Consider the following 20,547-nt stretch of genomic DNA (forward strand, 5'->3'; position numbering starts at 1 on the left):
AGCACTGCTGGCCAGGCTCAACCCACCAATATAGGATCAAGTATTATCGACACCAGAAGAGAGTGTACTGTTACCACAAACGATCTGTCACGGGATAACAGACAGAGGACACCGAGATGGATGGGAATATCTTTATTTTGACGACAGCCAGAAGTGGAGAGTGTGGAGATAGGTCGAGTGGATCTGGGGAAGTCACTGGAGGGACTCCACAGGAAACTGGTGAAGTCACAGAAGACTGGTGAAGCCACGGAAGACTTGAGACAGGAGTAACACAGTAAAACAGGGGAAAGTACTGGAAAGTACTGGAAATAGCTGAGAACAGATTCAATAGATCCTGGAATAGTCTGGTGCATTGAGTCCTAAACACGAACGAGGTCAGACACTGAGTGTGGAGAGTGGAGTGGTTTTATACTGGGTGTGATTGGGGCTGATTGAGGGCAGGAGTGTAATTAGAAGCAGGTGTGGGTGATTACGGGCTGGTGAGGACATGACAGGCTGTGACAGTACCCCCCCTCCACGGCCAGCTCCCGAGGGCCGAAACCCCCCTCCCCCCGACGCAGTGGCCCGCTCCCCAGGAGCAAGCCAATCCGGGGAGCCGGCCGGAGTCCAGTCACGTCGGGCAGACGACCAGGAGCTTGGAGACGGGTGGAGCCGGTCACGTCGGGTGGACGACCAGGAGCTTGGAGACGGGTGGAGCCCAACGCCTCGGGCGGACGACCAGGAGCTTGGAGAGGGTTGGAAACCGTCGCGGACTCTGACGGACGACCAAGGGCTTGGAGACGGCTGGAAAACATTGTGGACTCTGGCAGACGACCAGGGGCTTGGAGACGGCTGGAAACCATCGCGGACTCTGGCGGACGACCAGGGGTTTGGAGACAGCTGGAAACCGTCGCTGACTCTGGCTGACTGCTGACCTCCGGGCTGGAAACCGTCGCGGACTCTGGCTGACTGCTGACCTCCGGGCTGGAAACCGTCGCAGACTCTGGTGGACGACCAGGGGCTTGGAGACGGCTGGAAACCGTCGCGGACTGTGGCGGACGACCAGGGGTTTGGAGACGGCTGGAAACCGTCGCGGACGAACAGGGGCTTGGGGACAGCTGGAAACCGTCACTGACTCTGGCTGACTGCTGACCTCCGGGCTGGAAACCGTCGCGGACTCTGGCTGACTGCTGACCTCCGGGCTGGAAACCATCGCGGACTCTGGCTGACTGCTGACCTCCGGGCTGGAAACCGGAGCGGAGACTGGCGACTCTGGTGGCCGGACCTCCGGGCTGGAAACGGGAGAGGAGACTGGTGACTCTGGCGGCCGGACCTCTGGGCTGACACCGACACCATTGACCATCACATGAAATTACAGAGACTGGAACATGTAATTGGCATTAAAGGAACCGCACTAAGCTGGTTTAAATCCTATCTATCAGATTGATCTCAGTTTGTACATGTTAACGGAGAGTCCTCCGTGCACGCCAAAGTTAGTCACGGAGTTCCACTAGGTTCTGTGCCTGGACCGATTCTATTCACCTTATATATGCTTCCTCTAGGCAATATAATTAGGAAACACTCCATAAACTTTCATTGCTATGCAGATGATACCCAATTATATCTATCGATCAAGCCAGATGAAACTAACCAGTTAACTAAACTAAAGTTATTGTACTTGGTCCCAAACACCGCCGAGACACATTATCTAAAGATATAGTTACTCTAGATGGCATTGTACTGGCCTCCAGCAACACCGTAAGGAACAGAGTTATCTTTGATCAGGATTTATTCTTTAACTCCCACATGAAACAAATTTCAAGGACTGCCTTTTTTCACCTATGTAACATTGCAAAAATCAGGCACATCCTGTCTCAAAATGATGCCGAAAAATTTGTGCACGCATTTGTTACTTCTAGGCTGGACTATTGCAATTCCTTATTATTAGGCTGCCCAAATAAGTTCCTTAAGACTCTCCAGTTGATCCAGAATGCTGTGGCACGTGTACTGACAAGAACTAGGAAAAGAGATCATATTTCTCCAATATTAGCTTCTCTGCACTGGCTCCCTGTAAAATCCAGAATAGAATTTAAAATCCTTCTCCTCACCTACAAAGCTCTTTATGGTCTGGCACCATCATATCTTAAAAAGCTCACAATACCTTATTACCCGACTAGAACACTGCGCTCCCAGAATGCGGGGTTACTTGTGTTTCCTAGAGTCTCCAAAAGTAGAATGGGAGCCAGAGCCTTCAGTTATCAAGCTCCTCTCCTGTGGACTCAGACCCTAGTTTGGGTTCGGGAGGCAGACACCATCTCCACATTTAAGAGTAGGCTTAAGACTTTCCTCTTTGATAAAGCTTATAGTTAGGGCTGGCTTGGGTGAGCCCTGAACCATCCCTTAGTTATGCTTCTATAGGCCTAGACTGCTGGGAGACTTCCCCTGATGCACCTCTTTCCTCTCTCCCTCTCCATCTGTATGCATTTTTATCCCATTACTGCATGTTACTAACTCAACATCTTTGCTCTCCCGTAGTTTTGTGCTTTCTCGTTTCTCTCCTCTCTCCTTCTGTCCTTCAGCAGGTATTTCTGCCTCCGGAGCTGCAGAGACTTGATCAGTCACTTTGGGCCGCTTGCTGCTCCCGTGTTTTTCTGCTCAACGGCTGCTGCTGCAGTTGTTGGTGTTGGCTCTGTTACTGGTACTGACGTTATTTTTCCTATAGCTGTCATTCCTATTATTACTAATTTATTAATATTAACACTACAACTACTATTCTACTATTTAAAAAAAAACAATTATTACCACTTCTATAAACATTGACAGTTGTACTCTGATCTTTAACTGCCAGTATTCCTTGTTGCCCCTTTTTGCTACTGAAGGGTGATGGTTAATAATGGCTCTGTGTCAGGTTTCAGGTATGTCTGAAGATGAGATTACTAATTTCTCCATTTTTAGAAATAACAAAAAGGGTTTCTGGCTGTCCCTTAAGAAGCTCCTGTTAGAATGTGCTTCTCCTTGTATCATTTTTAATGTCTGGTGGGTAGTGTATGTTGATGATGTCTCTCATGCTCTGTTCTGGGCAGTGGTTAGCTGCTGTTTTGAATGGCTCATTGGTCAGGTTTCTTTGAATAACGAACGAAAGAAAAAAGAAAAAACAAAATGCCTGCTTTCCAGTTACTACTGTTAGCATCCACTGCAAGCTTTCAACTGCCACAGATTCTAACTGATTCCAATTGTCACTGTTTGACTTCAGCTCAAATGGCTTATCTGAGTTATTCTCAGTCTCTTTGTAACACTTGAACAAACAACTATAATTTAGGTTTTCAACAGTTCAGGGGTGTTGTTTCTTCTATTAGTTAGTCATTAGTTAGTTAGCAACAAGCTCCTGCTAGCTCTCATCACATGCTCTTTGGGGAATTTTCTTGTTTTTCCTCTTGTCCAGTTTGACGTTCCTGTTCAATTAAATGAAATTAAATTTTATTTATATAGCACCAATTCATAACAGAAGTTATCTCATTGTACTTGTACTATAGAACAGGTCTAGACCATACTTGTTACGGTTACAGACAGGCAGGGGACACCGAGGTGGACAGGAATGTTCTTTATTAGATGATAGCCAGGAGTGGAGAGTGTGGAGAAAGGGAAAGTCTGTAGGAGGGAGATCACTGGATGTAGGGAGGTCACTGGAGGACCACTGTAGAGCCACAGGAGACTGGAGGGACCAAAGGAGACTGGAGAAACCACAGGAGCTGGGACCAGGGTGGAGCTGGTCACCTCGGGTGGTCGACCAGGAGCTGGGACCCTCTGGAGGGAGGCGGCGACGGCGATGGCTGGGGCCCTCTGGAGGAAGGTGGCGACAGCGACGGCTGGGACCTTCTGGAGGCAGGCGGCGACGGTGAAGGCTGGGACCCTCTGGAGGCCTACCAGCAGGACGGGGAGCCGGCGGCTGGGCCTCAGAACTGGACGCTGGCAGCGGCGGCTGGGCCTCGGGACTGGACGCTGGCGGCAGCGGCTGGGCCTCGGGACTGGTGGTTGGAGGTCACTGCGATCCAACGGGGACTGGAGGAGGCGGGCAGCTGGGAGGCAGAACAGGTGAGCAGCTGGGGAGTGGAGAAGTAGAGAAGATTAGAGGCCGCAGAGCTGGAACTGGCGGAGGCTGCTTTGGCCACAGAGCTGGAACTGGAGGTGGCGGCGATGGAGCAGGCGAGTCAAACTCCTTTCTAAGGAGCCATACGAATTGGCCAAACGATTGTGTGACTGCCTCACCTCTCAACCAGATGTCGGTCACCCAGAGGAGCGCCGGTCCGTGGAGCCACGACACCAAGAAGGCCACCCTGGATCGCTCAGTGGGGTACAGGTGTGGCCATAGGCTGAAGACCAGGGAACACCGCAACACGAATCCCTCGCAGTCATCCTCCGAGCCGGAGAAGGTTTGCAGCTGCTCGGTCAGGCTGAAAGCCAGAGAGGTTGCTGGAGGGTCTGAGGAGGCGCTGGTGGGTGTGACTGGTGGTGGATGGGAAAGGAGATGGCACCGAATAGCATCTTCCAGGTCCGGGAAGGGGTCGTCGGGGAAGCTGGCTATCATCCTTACTGTTGGATCGAACCTTCAGTTACGGTTACAGACAGGCAGGGGACACCGAGGTGGACAGGAATGTTCTTTATTAGATAATAGCCAGGAGTGGAGAGTGTGGAGAAAGGGAAAGTCTGTAGGAGGGAGATCACTGGATGTAGGGAGGTCACTGGAGGACCACTGTAGAGCCACGGGAGACTGGAGAAACCACAGGAGACTGGAGAAACCACAGGAGACTGGAGAAACCACAGGAGACTGGAGAAACCACAGAGGACTGGAGAAACCACGGGAGACTGGAATGAAGCGATCTAGCAATGGGTTGAGGAGTCCTATGTCTGAACGAGGTCGGACACTGACTGAGGTGATTAGTGTGTTTTTGTACCGGCTGTGATTGGGACTGATCGGGAGCAGGAGTGTGATTGGGAGCAGGTGTGGGTGATTAGTGGCTGTGAGGCCTAGCATATCTGTGACAGTACTCTTTATAATATTATTTACAGAGACCCAACTATTTCCACCGGTGGCAAGGAAAAACTTTCTTTTAAGAGGCAGAAACCTCGAACAGAACCAGACTCAGGGTGGGCAGCCATCTGCTGCTATCGGTTGGGTTGAGAGAGAGCAAGAGATAAGAGAGCATACAGTAGCACATTGCAAATTCCACAAAGAATTTTTAAATAACAATAATGTAATAATAATTTTAAAAATAATAAAATAATAATAGTAATAACAATGATAGGAATAATAATGATAAAAATAGTAATAAGACTAATAATAATTGTAGAAGCGTTTGTCGAGCAGGAACATGGGAGTAGGAGCAGCCCGCAATCATAAATCCAGCTCCGGAGGCAGAAATACCTGCTGAAAGTGTATTTGATCTTGTCTTTAAGTTGACCAAATGTTTTACTTTGTTCTTCTCAATTTAAAATGGCAAAAATACATGCAAATAGGAGTACATGTAGTACATGTCTTCCCTCTTCTAGAAAACATTCTATCAAGGCAGCAAGTATTTGACACATACAGCCAGTGAAGTGATCCCAACTAGTGCTGGCTAATGCTGTCATGCTAACACAAGCTAACTGCTATCAGTCACACCGGAGGAGCGGATGGGCCATGGCTGTTTACTACCTCAGCAACAACCAGCGTGACAGAAATATACGTCAGAAACCGTAAGTTTGACTCTAAATTGATTTAATTTATGAAAGCGATTTACTCTATGACGTTATGTTGACGAATACTGACATCCAAATCGAGTATTTGAGTTACTTAACTCATGCCCATCCCTAGCTACTAGCTATTTATCTGTCTTATCTAATAGAAACCATAGCCGTAGAAGAATTTATTCAATTTTGTGACTGAATCAATGAATGTGTTCTCTGACACTCTTCCTCTAGCTCGTCCTCTCTCCCTCCCCGCTACCTCTTGTATTCCTGACCAGCCCCCACTGGCTTCACTTGACACTAGTGAGGGCACTTAACTGAGGTCTGCATCGGGCTGCAACAAGTAAAAACACTAGGCTACTTCTCTTAAATAAATGTGAAATGATTTATATGTTATCTGTTAAATTGAGCAATACCTTAACAGGGTCTGGAAAGCATACTTGCCAACCTTGAGATCTAAAAACAGGGAGGATTTTGAAACCAAAGTGGGGGACTGGGTGTCATCTCCCTGAAACATTTAAGTTTCAAAGACTTTGTTTCCTGCATTCTGGTGACTTTTAAAGAATGGAAAAACCAAAATAATACTGCTTTTATGTTAAATACTTTTCATTTTACTTTTAATAATCAGGAAAGAATACATTATAAGTCGCCCCTCTGGTGTTAAGTTGCGTGAATCTCTGGCATAAACTAATATTCATCAGTTTTCATTCATGTTTGGTACCGGATGGGCCCAGTGAGGCACGGACCATATCCTGCTTTGCCCTTAACCCATTAGCAATAACCTATTGCTAATGGGTTAAGTATTGTAACTTCTGAACATAGAGTAAGTGCAATAGCGACAGTGTTTTGTTACTAACATGGCAACGTTACAGTGTGAAAACATAATACACGTTTTTGTGAGGCCCATTCAAGACTAGCTTAGCACATACACTGCCCCAGTTTGTTCAAATTCAGAGACATATTGCAAAAACGTTTGCTAAGGTAGAAAACATGGCATATTGCCAAGACTTGTCCATGTGACAAGGACTGTACTGTATTGTGCTGAAAAGTGTCATCTTGGAGCAGGAAACCTAAATTTTGTCTGCTTGGGACAAAACTCATAGAAGTAAATCAGAACAAACTGAATTGCAACTTTACAAAACCGAAGATTCACTGAAGATTGGTAAAAGCATTTACAGTGAGCCTCAGCTTTTTCTGTATTTTGGCTTCTTGATGTTCTCATGCATCTTAGAACTGCTGTATTATTAATGAAGTGTATTTTTACCACTGCCTCTGATGATTAGCAATCAACAACTAAGCAAATCATAAAAAACATTTGCAATCATTGCTTAGTTAAACTGTTAATAAACAAGCTCCTCAAAACAGATTCAAACACAGCTGCACTTCAGTCCCACACTTTGTGGGTACGGAAAGTATTCAGACCCCTTTAAATTTTTCACTGTTTCATTGCAGCCATTTGCTAAAATCAAAAAAGTTCATTTTATTTCTTATTAATGTACACTCAGCACCCCATCTTGACAGAAAAAAACAGAAATGTAGAAATTTTTGCAAATTTATTAAAAAAGAAAAACTGAAATATCACATGGTCATAAGTATTCAGACCCTTTGCTCAGTATTGAGCAGATCCTTTCCAGTTCCGTCAGGTTGGATGGTGAACGTTGGTGGACAGCCATTTTCAGTCTCTCCAGAGATGCTCAATTGGGTTTAGGTCAGGGCTCTGGCTGGGCCAGTCAAGAATGGTCACAGAGTTGTTCCGAAGCCACTCCTTTGTTATTTTAGCTGTGTGCTTAGGGTCATGGTCTTGTTGGAAGGTGAACCTTCGGCCCAGTCTGAGGTCCTGAGCACTCTGGAAGAGGTTTTCTTCCAGGATATCTCTGTACTTGGCCGCATTCATCTTTCCTTCAATTGCAACCAGTCGTCCTGTCCCTGCAGCTGAAAAACACCCCATAGCATGACGCTGCCACCACCGTGTTTCACTGTTGGGATTGTATTGGGCAGGTGATGAGCAGTGCCTGGTTTTCTCCACACATACCGCTTAGAATTAACGCCAAAAAGTTCAATCTTGTTCTCATCAGACCAGAGGATCTTATTTCTCATAGTCTGGGAGTCCTTCATGTGTTTTTTGGCAAACTCTATGCAGGCTTTCATATGTCTTGCACTGAGGAGAGGCTTCCGTCTGGCCATTCTGCCATAAAGCCCCGACTGGTGGAGCGCTGCAGTGATAGTTGACTTTCTGGAACTTTCTCCCATCTCCCTACTGCATCTCTGGAGCTCAGCCACAGTGATCTTTGGGTTCTTCTTTACCTCTCTCACCAAGGCTCTTCTCCCACGATTGCTTAGTTTGGCTGGACGGCCAGGTCTAGGAAGAGTTCTGCAGAAATTCTTTTGTAACCTTGGCCAGATCCGTGCCTTGCCACAATTCTGTCTCTGAGCTCCTTGTGCAGTTCCTTCGACCTCATGATTCTCATTTGCTCTGACATGCACTGTGAGCTGTAAGGTCTTATATAGACAGGTGTGTGCCTTTCCTAATCAAGTCCAATCAGTTTAATTAAACACAGCTGGACGAATGAAGCCAATGAAGGCGTAGAACCATCTCAAGGAGGATCAGAAGAAATGGACAGCATGTGGGTTAAATATGAGTGTCACAGCAAAGGGTCTTAATACTTATGACCATGTGATATTTCAGTTTTTCTTTTTTAATAAATTTGCAAAAATTTCTACATTTCAGTTTTTTCTGTCAAGATGGGGTGCTGAGTGTACATTAATGAGAAATAAAATGAACTTTTTTGATTTTAGCAAATGGCTGCAATGAAACAAAGAGTGAAAAATTTAAAGGGGTCTGAATACTTTCCGTACCCACTGTACCTTCCATAGTCAACTGGAGTATGGCCACCACAGAATTTGTCTTATGTGGGGTCAGTTTCAGCTATACTTGTACTCATGAGCTCTGTGTCTCTGGGCAGCAAAGTTAGAGGTTAAATAATAGACCCTCAGGGAGTAAGCTTGGACAGTCTGTCCCAGTAGATAATGTACAGTAGGAGGTGAATATCCCTTCACAATTCATTTAAATACTTTGTAAAGTATGGGGGCGTGTCCATTGAGGGCGCTGAAAACACGCCCACTCGTGGGAAAGCTGGCCTCTCTCAACTGTCAAATACCACTACAACAAAAATGGATTCTCCCTCTATCAGTTTAACTGGATTAACACAGCCATACAAGTTTGAGGATCAAGAGCAAGAATCCAGTTCAGAGGACAATGACCAGCTACCCGAGAATCAACCTCGTCCCTCTCAGTCTGCAACAGAATGGTAATTTAATTTTCCCATTTATGCAAGTTAGCAATATGTAACTAGCATGGCTAGCATGAATAACCAAATAAAGTCAATAAATAAAATATATTTTGCCACTTTTTTAATTATTATTAGTTGTCTGTCACAGATCAAACTAACAGCCATCATGGTTTTAGTTATGTTGCATATTAAGTATGAAAATTATGTGAATAAAATGCTAAAGCCTTTACAGTAACCAGATCTTAACCCAGTTTCACACATATGGAAGATTTTGGACTAATGTGTAAGACAATGCTCTCCGCCACCAATTATATATATATATATATATATATATATATATATATATATATATATATATATATATATATATATATATATATATATACCACAGACGTTAAGGCAGCTCCTCACCATGCATGGAGGGTTCCATCCCAAATCCAGCACCCTGAGACTGTACGCTAGCCGTAAGGAAGGCGGCCGTGGACTAGTGAGTGTGAGAGCCACTATCCAGGATGAAACATCCAAGATCCACAAGTACATCCAAGATAAGGCCCCAACAGATGACGTGCTCAGGGAATGTCTCAGGCAATGGGGAACAGAGGAAGACGTGCTGGAGGAAGGACCATCATGGGAGGACAAACCCCTACACGGGATGTACCACCGGAACATAACTGAAGTGGCTGATATCAAGAAGTCCTACCAATGGCTAGAGCGGGCTGGATTGAAGGACAGCACAGAGGCACTCATCATGGCTGCACAGGAGCAGGCCCTGAGCACCAGAGCAATAGAGGCCCAGATCTACCGCACCAGACAAGACCCAAGGTGTAGGCTGTGCAAAGAGGCCCCTGAGACAATCCAGCACATAACTGCAGGGTGTAAGATGCTGGCAGGAAAAGCATACATGGAGCGCCATAACCAAGTAGCTGGCATAGTGTACAGGAACATCTGCACTGAGTATGGACTGGAAACCCCGAGGTCAAAGTGGGAAACACCTCCAAAGGTGGTAGAGAATGACCGAGCCAAGATCCTGTGGGACTTCCAGATCCAGACTGACAGAATGGTAATGGCGAACCAGCCTGACATCGTGGTGGTTGACAAACAACAGAGGAAAGCCGTTGTGGTTGATGTGGCGATACCAAGCGATGGCAACATCAGGAAAAAGGAACATGAGAAACTAGAGAAGTACCAAGGGCTAAGAGAAGAGCTGGAGAAGGCCTGGAAGGTGAAGGCAACAGTGGTGCCCGTGGTCATTGGAGCACTCGGGGCAGTGACCCCCAAACTGGAGGAGTGGCTACAGCAGATCCCTGGAAGAACACCAGACATCTCGGTCCAGAAGAGCGCAGTACTGGGAACAGCAAAAATACGCGCAGAACCCTCAAGCTCCCAGGCCTCTGGTAGAGGACCCGAGCTCGAAGGATGAGACCACCCGTGGAGGGTGAAGGACGAAGTTTTTTTTTTTTTATATATATATATTCATGAATTAAACCTGTGTTGTACAGGTGAACCTGTGGAGTATGCAGGACAGTGCCCACAGAGGATGAGAATGTCTGATGCAAAGACCTTAATGATGTATGTAAAGATGATCAAATGTATTTTCCACAATGATCATTAAGAGTATGAATACACAACCAGTAGAGTATTAGATGTCTAGCACTAAAACACTTTACAACACATACTCAGGTTCAGAATAGATGTCTCTTCATCCAGGTCTTGAGCCTGTCTGCCTGAACCCTTTCTCCCTAGAAAAATGTCCTAAACACCTACTAGGCAGACCATAGACCTCTGGAGATGAATGAAAGAGCTGTGTAAGTTAGACAATAAAATATTTATTAATTTTGAATGTGTAGAAATTACATTTCATTACATTTACTTTTCAAAAATTGGTAAGGTTCAAGACTCAAGAACCACAGTTTATGCAATCATATTAGTGATGGTGATTAATGTATACATGTATACATTACAAGTATAATGATGTTGCACTAACACATACATTAGTCAAGTAAAGTAGTAAAGTTTTATTTATATAGCCCAATTTCAAAAATCACAATTTGCTGGCTCCCATTCTACTTTTGGAGGCTCTAGGAACCACAGGTAACCCTGCATTCTCGGAGCGCAGTGTTCTAGTCGGGTAATAAGGTATTATGAGCTCTTTAAGATATGATGGTGCCAGACCATAAAGAGCTTTGTAGGTCAGGGGAAGGATTTTAAATTCTATTCTGGATTTTACAGGGAGCCAGTGCAGAGAAGCTAATATTGGAGAAATATGATCTCTTTTCCTAGTTCTTGCCATTACATGTGCCGCAGCATTCTGGATCAACTGGAGAGTCTTAAGGGACTTATTCGGGCAGCCTGATAATAAGGAATTGCAATAGTCCAACCTAGAAGTAACAAATGTTGACTAGTTCTTCAGCATCATTTTGAGACAGGATGTGCCTGATTGTTGATTGTTTCATCTATGCAATGTTGCATAGATGAAAGAAGGCACTCCTTTTATGTGGGAGTTAAAGGATACATCCTGATCAAAGATAACTCAGAGGTTCGTTACGGTGGTGCTGGAGACCAGGGCAATGCCATCTAGAGCAACTATATCTTTAGATAATGTGTCTCGAAGGTGTTTGGGGCCAAGTACAATAACTTCAGTTTTGTCTGAGTTTAACATCAGAAAATTGCAGGTGATCCAGATCTTTATGTCCTTAAGGCATGCTTGAAGTTTAGCTAACTGGTTAGTTTCATCTGGCTTGATCGATAGATATAATTGGGTATCATATGCATAACAATGAAAGATTATGGAGCGTTGCCTAATAATATTGCCTAAAGGAATCATATATAAGGTGAAATTAATCGGTCCAAGCACAGAACCTAGTGGAACCCCGTCATCCATCCATTTTCTCCACCAGTTAAACTATCACCAGTTTAAAAGACTGATGTGAAAGACTGGTTATAAACATTAACTAAGACTACATTAGAGGTATACCAAACATTACTCAATAATATTTAAATATACTGTAATCATGACATTAAAAAGGGGCATATTTATTAATTACATAAGTTGTCCAGTTATGGTAACAATGAAAAACTGATGGCAATGTTTTGATATCAGACTGAGGACATCTAATGATATTATTGACAGCCCTGATCTTATACAGACCTAACATTAGCTTCACAAACTGAAAAGGACAAGCTGCTTCATAGCTCTGAATCGTGGTGCTCTCAATTCAGAGCTTTTGAGGTGATCAGCATAAAACAATGATATGATGTACTTAAAAGTTTAACCACTCTGATCACCAGCTGTTAACAAAGATCAATTGAATTTGCCACAGTTGGACTCCAATCAAGTTGATGTTTCAAGGATAACCAGAGCAAACAGGATGCCCCTGAGTTCAGTTTGGAATGCCATAGCGGTCTCAATACTTATGCATGGATTATTGTGTGTACCATTACTTGTCAAAAAGAAAATGTCATTAATTTTTAATACACAATAAAATGTGCAAGAAAGTGAAGAAGTCTGAATACTTTCTGAAGCCAATGTATATATGTCCGCTTCCCTGCATGAAATAGCAAGGGCACTTGAAGATTTGTGCTGGTTGTTGCGCTTGCGTCAATAAAATGAGGCCCAAAGTGTCCGATTCATAATAGCTTTACGTACCTCCTGTACGCTCGCGGAGGCTCTTTCATCTTTTTACATTGCCAGGCCTTTGGGCACACTCTTCTATTTACCTGACAGATTCCTCTCAGTCGTGTTTGTATGTATGTGTGAGATCAGATGTCTGACTGTGCATTAAAATCAAACTAATAACATAATGCCTGGGTTGCATGGAAATGTTTTCTCCAGACAGCTGCTCTAAAGAGCGCACAGTTCAAACAACACATTAAGAAGTGAGAAAGCAGTGTTCAGACAGGAAGCGAAGTGCCACGTAGTGCTGCCCTATTCCTTTCGGTGCCCATGTTAACCAGTTGGGCTGTTCAAATAGGACGCGCCGTGGCCAGCCAATCTACAGCAATAGTTTTGGCGTCATGTCTATTTTCTCAGCGTGCCGTGAGCCAATCTGGCAAGAAAACACACTGATAATCTATCATAACTGATATAAATGATATATTATATATGATATAAATAATCTGAGTCTGATAAATAATTAGATATGCATCCCATGCTTGCCAAATCTTTTGATTTTCCCACTATCACTGCTGTTTGTGATTATGTTTTTTAAATTACGTACTTATTCCACATATTTATTTATCAGTTGAGTCCAAACAGAGAGATGAGCAGACAGACAGACAGACAGACAGACAGACAGACAGACAGACAGAGAGAGAGCGATCAGATCAAATCAGATGTGATAGAGATCAGCTCTACGTGTGATTAGAAAAAAGCACAGGAGCAGAATTGCTTGTTGACCGGTGCAGAGAAATAGGCTTCTGGTGTGAACAGCCAGGCTACTGCTCGTGCGAGAACTGACATATCGCAGCGCTTCTGCCACCTGTCTGAACTTGGCGTCACTCTCTATGGTACCAGTAAGCTCTTTTACGCACAGATAAATTGGCTTTTACATGCAATAAGATATGAACATTTGTTAGAACTGTAGTTTGAGTGAGTGAAAAACAAGAACAGGCAACGCTGAGGCTGCTGAGGTGCTTAAGTCAGTTTTTGTGTTCCTGTGGTCTGGACTGAAGAACCTGCATTAATGAATTTAAAGAGTCTTTTTTTCGTTGTACAGATAATTACATAGATTGTTATGTTAATATCAAAACATATTGTGTGTAAAAACAGCTTATTTTGTTCAAACATAGCTGTTTGTGTCTGTTTGGATTTGAAAGTTTGGTTCGGCTGAATTCTCTGGCCCCTCCCTAATTGTGATGGAATAGGCAAGACAAAAGGTATTATGTTGTACGTACTGACACTTCCCCACAGACACACACACCATGAGGGCCTCTCATAGTAGAGCTGCTAGCCCAGCTACAACACAGGTACACAGTAACTGTGTCAAAGATCAACTAGACGCCCTGTCCTTCCAGCGGAAAAACAGAGAGTGTGACAATAGCTTCTCATGGCTGGTTAGCTCTGACTACCAGCTCTACGTCACTGTCCATGCCACACTGAGCGGTGATCAGTTGGTCTCCTCTGTGTCCCCTGACCCTGTGTGTCACGTGTGTCACGTGTTTCTTCAATCCTCCAATCATATGATTGGAGAGGGTTCTAGCAGAATTTGAGTGTGTAGTTCCCCTTCAACTTTACAATTAAATGAGTAGTGTGTGTGTCAGCATGTTTTAGTGTAGTCCTACAGACTGTAAATGTAAAATATTGCAGTGAGGGTAGATGATTACCATAAACCTCCCTGTGAAGCTCCTTGTTGGCGTGTGTTATAGAGGTTGCATGTCTGCTCTATCTCCAACAGGAGTTGCATATGAATTTGTGTTCCACATGGGAGAGAAAATAAATAAATAATTAAAATAATTAAATCAGCAAGTCAGGCACATCATCATAATTTACATCTTACAAAATGAAATAACAATTATTTTAGTAATTATTCATTTAAACACTGAATGTTTGCATTACTATACACCATAGTTAAAGACACACAGGCTTTACAATCATGCTGATCCATAGTTGTTCATAGTATTGATACATTCTATGCAGTTACAACATATTGCAATTATTTGGCATTAAAATTGCTATTACAGGATATATCCCTTGTTTGTGTGCTCCTGTTAAATTGACAATTTTAAAATGATATTCCACACAAAATCTATCTTTTGAGTATTAAACACTGTAGGCATAGAAGATGGCTGTTAGTTTGTAGTTTGTACAGAGAACAGAAGCTGCGGTCAGCTTGGGTACATGACAGGTAGGAAAAACTTGTTCTTAGCATTAGAAAATCAGGAGGAGTGTTTGAGACAGTGTGCAAATACCTTGCGAAATATGAATAATGCGAAAACGGATTTCATAAGCAAAAGGAGAAAAAGGAGGATGCAGGCGAAGCGTGCATCAGGACATTGCCATCAGAGCTCCAGGCGGCTCTCCAAACTTTATTGTGGATAACCATTCAATCATATCTACATTCTGTGATGTTTGCACTGCCCTGCTATAGTTCATGAAATTACCTGTTACTGTCGCAAGAGCAGAGACTTCCTCTCTAAAGTTAAAACAAATTTGCACCATGGCAGAGAAGAGACTGGATGGACTTGATGAACACCAGAGCCAGGGAGTTTGATCTAAAGGACATTTTTAAGGATTCTGCACAGCACAAGGCTTGTTGGATGCCATTCAAATAAAACTAAATGAGTAGGCTATAAGTTTGTTTTAAGTGTTCAGATCGGCTGCCGTGTCTGTTTTTAAATGTGACATACACTATTTTTGATAGTTCTGTACCAAACTAAAGGAGAAATAATATTGCCATGTTGTTGTGGTTTATATTAGCAATCTATCTGGTGCTTGTGTGCATGTGTGTGTTTGCATGATTGTGTGTGCATCAAGGTGAAAAGGGCCCATACTAAATTTTGCACTCAGTCCCATCATTAGTAGCTGACGCAACTGATTCCTTTGGATGTCCTGACACTTTTGACACAGCTGCTGTGAAGCCAAGTGGACTACTGCCGCTGTTCTCCATAATGGAGCAACCTTTTACAGCCACCAATCAAGTCTGGCTGTAGTCAGTGTTTCATACTGATAAGATTTTGGGTGGAGTATCACTTTAGCTAACTCAATTATTTCAATATTCATAGACACAGACTTTTTAAATAATCGTTGGTGACTTTCATACAATACTATTTTATGAATTTATTTTATTAAACATTTGACTGTTTGTGTTGTGGTTGTGGGGCATAATGAAAGGTATTTTACAATGAACGAACACATTTAAAGTTTTAAAACTTGCCCAGCTGAGGGATGTTTACAGTACTGAGGGATGTTTACAGTACTTTTACAAGAACTTTTAGGGTTCTTGCCATCCCCACACATAGCTCCTAACCTAACACAGAGCCTAAATATCATAGATAGTTTAAGTTCATATCTCCATGTCTGCATGCTGAGGATTGTACTCAATGTTGGTGTGATATTCTGTCTCATGCATTACATACCACCATGTGTGGGCCTACAAAACACTTTCAGCACACATTTATATGACATGCAGCATCGCTTTTACAAGGTTATTGACTCAAGATCTTTGATCATTGTCCCAGATCACTTGGACCAAAACTGTGGATTTCTATCCATCCACTGCTAAGTGAAAATCAAAGTGACAAGATGTCATTGATGGGAATTAAGTCATATGTATCCTTTTTATTTTATTATTTTTCTCCTAGTGCACATGGCCCTGAATGGTGACATTAATCATTGTTACTGATTCACTGCTTTACTTCACTGCACTCCCTCTTTTGATCAATCCAAGGATTGGAGAAGTTAGAGACCTTTGGGGTGCGTCTCCCCACCCTTAAACCAATCCTGGCTCCAGTTTGCGGGCCTCCTCCACATTCCTGGGCCTGCTGGATCCTCAAGGCCTCTCTTAGGTTCTGAGCTCGGACCTCCTTGCTCTGGATCTCTTCTACTACTCGACTAGGGAACCAGCCCCTTTCACCATCATGGAGCCTTTCACCCATCATCCAGCCTGACATACAGATGACACAAAAATATGACATGAAGGTTGAAAGAGAAAATTACAGAAAACAATGCACAAGAAGAAAATATCTAAACTAGAAATTTTTAATTATTTGTTTTTTTTACAAGCAACAAAGAGCATTTAAAAGCAGATTTGTGCCTCTACACACCATCGTCTGTTCTCTCTAGGAGGTTCAAAACATCAGCCATCTCGATGGAGAGTTCATCTGGCTCCTGAGATGAGTATGACTGAATACACTGCACCTGTGGAGAGTCTGATAAATATCACAGATAGTTTAAGTTCATATCTCCACGTCTGCATGTTGAGGATTGTACTCAATGTTGGTGTGATATTCTGTCTCACCTGGTTGATGGGCACCAGTAGACATGAAGCGTGTGCGGCGGTTAGGAGTGAGAGCACACATCCATCGAAGCTTATCACTCCTGTCCACAGGATGCCATTGATTAGTAAATGGTTAAAGGTAAATTCATTTTTTTAAACCTGAGTTGTTGTTTGGTATATTCATCATTATTCCAATAGGGCGAACAATTTGGAACAACAGGTTGTATAAAAAGCCACATTTTAATACAGACATAATACATTTTTTTTGTAAACAAAACCTATGAAAATACCAAAATCAACAATGAAGCGATCCTACTAACAAGTTTTGTCTGAGTAAATCCTTATATATCGTATTCTTCTGTTCCATAGAGCTCAATTGTTGTCCAAAAACTAAAAACACATTTATGAGCCACACAGTTGTAGTGAGTGACTCAGTAGTTTATTTTGTTGTGCAGTTTATTTTGACTGAATCCCACATACAATGTCCTGCTGCTGGAAATACTCATTAGAGCACCAAATGTACCAAACCTACATTTTATTGTTTCTGCTGTCTTCTTGATTTTATTTGTATCTAACTGGAATGCCCAAACCTTCCTGGTGTCTGAGGAGGAAATGCAATTCACAATAAAGTTTCCTGTACCTGTACTAATAACAAAAATATAGAATAATATCAGCCTTGTCCTTATCCTCCACACTTACAAGTCATTATAAAAGTAATTGACCACAAATTGTCCATTAGAATTTTTCATATTTTATCAGTGTGAGCCAGATGTACTATCATTTAGGTGAAGAGCAATTTTGTGCACACATTATATACAGCATCTGGTGGGAAGAGAGTCAGAGTGCAGCAGGTGGAGGTGGAGATAGTGTTAATAAAGCTGATGCTAAGAATACAAAATGCAACCAAGACTAAACTGTACATGTCTTGTCAAAACAGTAGTGACTTCACAGTTCATTTAAGGTCATGTTCAAATTCAGCTTTTGTGAACACAAAATAACAACTCCTACTATTTGCTGTCATGAAAGAATCATATATTATATTCATGAATTCTCCAATAATTGGTTTGTATGTATCAGTTTATATTAAGTTTATTTATTGTAGTTTATGAATGCAGTGCAGCTCTTTAGATATTTTTGTGTTGTTTCCTGTGTCTGCTGTCATTAAGATTTCTATTAAATAAATATATAAATAGAATTAATTCATGTTTCTTTTGCCTGCACTATTTTCACACCTGCTCTTCAGAGGTGGAGAATTTTTCCACACAAAATTGACCATTGACCCTTCAAAAATGCCAGTCAAGTGCTAACTATGTTTTAGTACAGTTAAATGTGGAAGTAGTATGCCTCTTATGTGTATATTTATCTTCTCTAGTGTCACAAAAAGCTCATGAAGAAATAACTGATGAGCATTATTTGTATTATTATTAGACTGCAAATCAGCCGCATGTTATGAATAATGACAAACAGGTAGAGACAGGAAAAAAAGAGGCATCTTGTACAGAAATATTACAATATTTCTACACACTTTTTAATGGACTTAATGAACTGCCAACTCTACATAGAGTAGAAGTAGTAGAAGCATAACACAATGCAGTTTTAACTGCTTTTGATTGATTTGATCAAGAAAAACCCTGCACTCACGGAGTGGCATACTGAACATGTTGGTTACCAAATTATTTGTATAATCACTTATGTAGATTGCTTATTATAAGATTGCTTCCTGAACTGTTCACAGTCAGCAGATGAATTTAATAGTAGCTAAGCTAGTTTTGAATTCATGCTAAAATATAATATATAAATATATGTACTATCACAAAATACTGTGGTTAGTCAATTTCCTTTCACAAAAAACCCCATCCAGAGTTTGCTTGGAAGTGGGCAGAGGCCTGTCTTTTCATTTAATTTCATTTTCTCTTATTACCCTTACCCACATCTCATTAGCAACCACAAAGTGGAATCCTAAACTGATTCTGCTTCAGATACTCACATACTGGAGGTCTTGAGCATGTAGCTGACTGGACGCTCCTCTTGGTTCTCCAGCAGTTTAAGATTAAAGACATTGGCAAGTAGTTGGCCCTGGTCTTCAAGATCTTCAGTCCTCAACATGGCCCGCGTGCATGAGTCAAGAACCTGGAACTTGTCCCCACTGATAACAAGTTGACTGAATTAACATTCCTTGCTTTTAGTGCAACAATCAGCTGATTTTTTTAATGCAAACACAAACAATAGTTTATTAGGTACACTTAGCTAAAACTAATACAGTCTAATACATCAGTCCTGCAATAAATCCTAATTTCATGAAGACTATAAGTCTTAATAATTACAATAATTCAGTTTTTGTTGAAACTATTTTAGACAGGTGTTGTTCAATTGTATGGTCATTTTGGAGGATGTAGTTTGTGGTGCTGTTGCTCTCTGTATAATGCATATGCATATTGCATTATACAGAGAGGTGTTTCTGTCTCATTGTTATAAATGTGGTGGACAAAATAATAGAAATACCTGTCAACTGAGTGTAAAGAGACAAAACAAGCCATTTGATAAAACACAAGGATTTCACAGTTTCAAAGCAGGGAATGATTTACCTTACCGAAAGCTTACCTAGAGCTGCGCTTGGTGAACAGCAGCAGATTGTTAAAAAGGAACAAGTAGACTGGTTGGTAGAGCTTACGACTCCGCATGGTCCTAGTGCTCCTAGGTCCAGCCATTAGCTGCACTTCACCCTTCTTTAGCAACCAGCGCGAGTGGGAAATGATGGGCACAGACTACAGGGGTTAACAGAGGTCAAAAGATAGGGGTATGGTTTACTGTAACGTTTCAACAACAAATTAATGAAACTGTATTTTTTATAGTTCCTGCAGAGTGCCATTCTGACGCTTTAGTCAGACGTCATTTTGTCACATTAGACCTTAAACAAACCCTGTAGTGACTTGTTTAACTCTAACTGATAGATGTACAGTACATTTGTATTTGCAACTATGTTTTGTTTGACCTCTATGACCATCAGCAGGTGTAGAGAACCTGCCTTCAATCACAAAGTTAAATAACTTCTGATCAGTTAAAACAGTGTTGGGGTTCGTTAGTCAGTTGAGAGTGCAGCACTGCCCACTCAAATCATATTCCTGTGGCTAGAGTTAGCATAGTCTCTTTAACATTTGGTACTGTTTCTACTGTTATAGAAACTGTTGACCAATGTGGAAAACAGTTCAATCACAAGGAGCCAAACATAACTTGATGTGTTAAATCTTTGGGAGGATACTCCAAATTAATGAGAATAAGGGGCAACTCAGCAAATCTCAATGAATATCAGAGGTATTGAGTTTGTTTGTTTGTTTGTTTGTTTTTATAATCTCATTATTCTGTAATTCTGAAAGTCTGTTAAAACTGAAAACCATGAGCCTCAATCACATTTTATCAAAAGTAATCTTCATGATCCCACAATTAGACGGTCTAGCACTATTAGCACTATTTTCAGGAAAAATATTAGGCTACTGTATTATACAGCCAGCCAGAAGTGATTTGGGGGCATAAAGCAAACAATTGGCATGGAGCCTTCCCCACCTTTTTCCCATTGACATACAATAGCCACGGGCAGCAAATGCAGCTTCTCTCTGGACATT

General features: G+C 42.2%; 2 protein-coding genes across 4 annotated transcripts in view; both read right to left on the bottom strand.

The window, feature by feature from the left end:
• Positions 1-324: 324 nt before the first annotated feature.
• Positions 325-5,103, bottom strand: LOC122879042 (methyl-CpG-binding domain protein 6-like). Its single transcript, XM_044202689.1, has 4 exons — positions 4,246-5,103; positions 3,538-4,079; positions 557-1,319; positions 325-359 (listed from the first exon to the last, which is right to left on the bottom strand). Exons 1-4 carry the CDS (start codon positions 4,562-4,564, stop codon positions 325-327), a joined length of 1,659 nt encoding a protein of 552 aa, XP_044058624.1. The 5' UTR covers positions 4,565-5,103.
• Positions 5,104-10,890: 5,787 nt separating this feature from the next.
• The window catches only part of ngef (neuronal guanine nucleotide exchange factor), a 45,708-nt gene continuing 36,051 nt past the window's right edge, over positions 10,891-20,547 (bottom strand). For all 3 annotated transcript variants that reach the window (XM_044202277.1, XM_044202278.1, XM_044202276.1), the window contains 5 exons: positions 19,529-19,692; positions 18,915-19,073; positions 16,949-17,028; positions 16,755-16,859; positions 10,891-16,594 (listed from right to left, as the gene is read on the bottom strand). In XM_044202277.1, coding sequence (XP_044058212.1) covers positions 16,335-16,594; positions 16,755-16,859; positions 16,949-17,028; positions 18,915-19,073; positions 19,529-19,692 — 768 coding nt within the window. In that variant the 3' untranslated portion in view covers positions 10,891-16,334. The remainder of the gene's footprint in view (positions 16,595-16,754; positions 16,860-16,948; positions 17,029-18,914; positions 19,074-19,528; positions 19,693-20,547) is intronic.

Source organism: Siniperca chuatsi, linkage group LG7 (genome assembly GCF_020085105.1).
Source record: "Siniperca chuatsi isolate FFG_IHB_CAS linkage group LG7, ASM2008510v1, whole genome shotgun sequence".
Classification (NCBI taxonomy): domain Eukaryota; kingdom Metazoa; phylum Chordata; class Actinopteri; order Centrarchiformes; family Sinipercidae; genus Siniperca; species Siniperca chuatsi.

Bases quoted from the DNA above. Each gene is read 5' to 3' on its own strand.
- LOC122879042 (XM_044202689.1), bottom strand. From the start codon at position 4,564: ATGATAGCCAGCTTCCCCGACGACCCCTTCCCGGACCTGGAAGATGCT. The intron at 4,080-4,245 runs GTGAGGCAGTCA...TCCACTCCCCAG, and splicing joins GACCGACATCTGGTTGAGAG to CTGCTCACCTGTTCTGCCTC. The intron at 1,320-3,537 runs GTAACAAGTATG...TGTCGGTGTCAG, and splicing joins TCCCCTGCCTGTCTGTAACC to CCCAGAGGTCCGGCCGCCAG.